Source organism: Buceros rhinoceros, unplaced genomic scaffold, assembly GCF_000710305.1.
Source record: "Buceros rhinoceros silvestris isolate BGI_N320 unplaced genomic scaffold, ASM71030v1 scaffold13403, whole genome shotgun sequence".
Classification (NCBI taxonomy): domain Eukaryota; kingdom Metazoa; phylum Chordata; class Aves; order Bucerotiformes; family Bucerotidae; genus Buceros; species Buceros rhinoceros.
Window position 1 is genome coordinate 2,567 of NW_010403089.1, and position 3,806 is coordinate 6,372.

Sequence of the window (3,806 nt, forward strand, 5' to 3'; positions counted from 1 at the left end):
GGGGGGTCTCCCCAGAGCAGAGCGCAGCAGAGGGGCAGCATCCCCTCTCTTGAACTGCTGGCCACGTAACAGAGGCTCTTTCTGTAAGAGACTCTTTTTAAAGAAAATTCTCCTCATCTGACCACACCGATTGAGCAGAACTGGCACACTGGTGAAACAGGGAACTCTTCACTGCCCCCACCCACTCCCAGCGAGTGTTCAGATCTCTGCACAGCAGTGACGCTGCTTTGCCCTTCAATTTCAGCAGAGTTGTTATGGAGCGAGCACCAGTCACCACCTGTGCTCTGAGCCCCGAAGGGCACTGGCACAGGAGCGACAAAGCTCTTTAAGAGCTGCAGCAGAGCTCATGGGATCAGGAGCCTGCACTTTGCCTGAGGATACAGTGGTACCTCTCCTGACAGGGATGTGGTGGAAGCGCACCGGCAGTGCACACGCGGTCTGGAGAACGCGGTGGTATGGCCTCCCAGAGAGCCCTTTGTTCTACAGCAGAAGACCCAAAGGAGACACAATGGTGCAAGGGCCTTGAGGAAGCCCCCCTGACTCTGCTACGCACCGGGCAGCACTCCTGTTGCCCCTCCTCTGCCACATGTCAAAGGGTGTCCAAAGGCAATTGTTAGCCCGGTTTGAAGGAGCAGCCAGACACGGCATCGAGTGCCATCTTTGGGCCTCACAAGAGCCCACCACAAAAGAAGGACTCCTGCCACTGCCCACGTGCCACAGGTACAAAGCTACCGAGTAAACATCTGGGACGCAGCTGTTCCCAAAAGACAGAATGGAAAACAGCAGGGAAGTGGTGAGGGCTAAAACAGGGGAAGAGTGAAGAGCATCAGGCATCACAGGGTACCTCATCCTCCTGCCAGGCCGGCCTTAAAGCACAAACACACACAGAGCTTACTCACCAAGCACCAGAGGTGGGCTAGAGGCCTCCTGCTAAGAAGGGGACAGCTGCATGCAAGAGACTCACCTCCTGAGGGTCATTCTCCAGCTTCAAACCATCTCCTCGTTTTTTGCATTTTCCTTCAAAAGAAAAAAAAAAAAGGCATTACATTGGGCAGAGAACTCCAGGAGGGGCCTGGGCAGGACCGCAGCATTTCAAACATGACCTTAAAGCAGATCCCACTTCTACTGTAAGCAGGCGGAAGGAGGAGGGCTGGGACAGGCATGTCTCTGATCATGAACACCAGCGAGCTAATTCACAGGTGAAGAGGAAGAGTCTGGGGTAGCTTAACCCATGTTCTTCATGGCATACGGTCACAGTGAGCGAGTAACACAGGGCTGGCTGCAGCTACGTCCGCAACCTTCCCAAGAGCTGCTGCGACGTCGCTGTGCTACGTCACTGGCCGGACACAAGCAGTCCTGTATCCCCACGATCTCAGAGCCCACCAGTGCTTTGGGCTGACTTGTGACCGAAAAAAAGGTGGCAGGAGGCTATGAGAATATAACTGCCAAAAGACAGAGCTTAGACAAGGGGAAATCCAAGCGAAATTGCATCAGCTCTGGTGGGGGCTGCGGGGAGGGAGAGGAGGGACAGCCTACGTGTGCCTGAAAGGCCAGAGCCAGCGGGTCAGCTCTGGTCTCCCCCGCGAAGGCGCGAGGCCCCACCAAAGCCACCCACTCCAGACACACACAAACGAGCTAGAGGAGGGAGAACTCTGATTAAGCTCAAGGAAAAGTGCAAGGGGCTAAACACATGAGGAAGACATGAGAAGCCCTGCAGGCCCACAGTCCCCATCCCCTCTGGAGGAAGCCACAGGTTCTCCCCAGCTCATCTGCTCGCTCTAAGGCACGTGCTACACACAGCCCTGACACCGAAAGGGCAGAGCCCCCGAGGCGCCTCCCCTCCCTCGCAGCACCGCGTAAGGTCACCAACTGCCATTTTAAAGTACCGCTGGCATTTGACTCAGCTCCCCCAGAATAGGAACTGGTGTTTTTTAACCTCGGGCTCCCAGAAACTTCTTACAGTTATACTGCAGTCATGTTTCCAGACCTTCAAGCCTCAAGAGGAGGATCTGAGTTGTGTTTTACAGACACCAAAAACCCTCCGGGTGTTACCGACACCACACAGAGCTGCTCTTGGGCATGCATTTTGATCCAAATTTTCCTAGTCTATACAATGACAAGTCACTAGATCACAGTGGCAGAGACTTGCAATTCCTTCTCATCTTTTTGAGAAATTCCCTGAGTCACTGATAACGTGTTGGCAGCTCCGATGCACCCGCAAAAAACCCTCCCATTGACTCTTTAAAGACCCTGGGACAGGCATGCCTTGCTGAGGAGTACCAGCCTCTCTGATCATGAACACCAGCGAGTTAATTCCCAGGTGAAGAGGAAGAGTCTGGGGTCACTTAACCCTCCCATTGACTCTTTAAAGACCCTGGGACAGGCATGCCTTGCTGAGGAGTACCAGCCTCTCTGATCATGAACACCAGCGAGTTAATTCCCAGGTGAAGAGGAAGAGTCTGGGGTCACTTAACCCTCCCATTGACTCTTTAAAGACCGCTGGGGACCAAAAGAGCTTCCACCAGCTATTAACTGTGGACGAACATGGAGCGACTGCTTGTAAACCTCACGGTTCTGCCAGACGCTGCGTGTGGAACCAAGTGCTTCACTCTGTGCACACAGGTCAAGGATACAGTTAGGAAATGGTTATTCATGAAGTTTTAATGCTGCAGGACACAGGAGGAGGTTCCAGTCCCAACACCCTGACTGGGTCTGGTGAGTCCCGTGTGTCACCTTACTCTGGCATCTGAAAGCAGCAGAAATATTAATTCTGATCCTTCCCCATAGGATCCTGGGGAGGATCCCAGCGTAACTGAAGCTGTGGGATGTCTAGGACAAGTCTTTTCCCACTTCCATCACATTCGCTTCAAGCCCGTGGCATTTGCGTGGCTCCTCTGAATGGTGAAACAGCACTAATTCTGCAGTTGCTGCTAAATTTTGCTTGGCATGACCTCGATTTCTAGCGTTGAGAGAAGCCCAAGCAGCCACAAACACTCCTCATGGCTCCTCCCGCCCTGAGCAGTCAAGGGGTCTTTGGAACCCGGACACATTTACAACCAGTGCTGTGAGACTGAGCATCCAACTCGTCCCTCCTGCTCACAGCCTCCTGTCTATCAAGAGGAATGAGGAACGTTCTTCCACGCTGCTCATCCCTGCTCTAAAGGAGGTCATGGCTGAAGCAGTGGCGGAGCTGGAAAGCGCATGTGTGTACATATTCATGCACGGTGTCTATTTTTGGAACCCAAACTGCAGGATGAGCCGGATAAAGCCAAGCTGCACGTCGTGAAAAGACACAGCTCAGCCTGTGAGGCAGGTGCACAGTGAAGACCGTGGGTTACGTGAACAAGGTCCCACGTTCAGGGTTGTGCTGATGACTTATCTAGGAGCCTCCAGCAGAATCAAGGGTCTTCGAGGCGCATTGCTCGGCTCCTCTCTACCTACAGCCACAACTGCTCCTTATTTACAGGCACAGCAACACTGCTGAGCCCAGGGAACCTGGCAGCAGTGCCCCGACACCTACAGAACAGTTCCCACTGAACACCAGAAGACGGGGTTAGTGGCCAGCACCTGAGAGCCGCTGCACCTCTGCGTCCCATCCGTTTCGCTGCAGGAACACAGGGATTCCGTACAAACACTGTCCACAGCGTGAGGGAGATGCTCCTGCTCACCATTCAAAAACGCATCTAAGTATTTGCATCCTACTAACTACAACATCTGAAAGTAACAGAAATATTAACCCTGCTCTTTCCTCCTTCGTGCAGGACACCTCTGGGAGGGAGAGGAGAGGATCTCCAATACAAGGGAAA

The 3,806-nt window shown here is 53.3% G+C and overlaps 1 protein-coding gene across 1 annotated transcript in view; it reads right to left on the reverse strand.

Moving 5' to 3' along the window:
* RABL6 (RAB, member RAS oncogene family-like 6) overlaps positions 1-3,806 on the reverse strand; it is a 19,445-nt gene that overhangs the window by 2,140 nt on the left and 13,499 nt on the right. Inside the window, 1 exon segment of the mRNA XM_010132870.1 lies at positions 965-1,017. Within this exon segment, the coding sequence (XP_010131172.1) occupies positions 965-1,017 (53 nt within the window).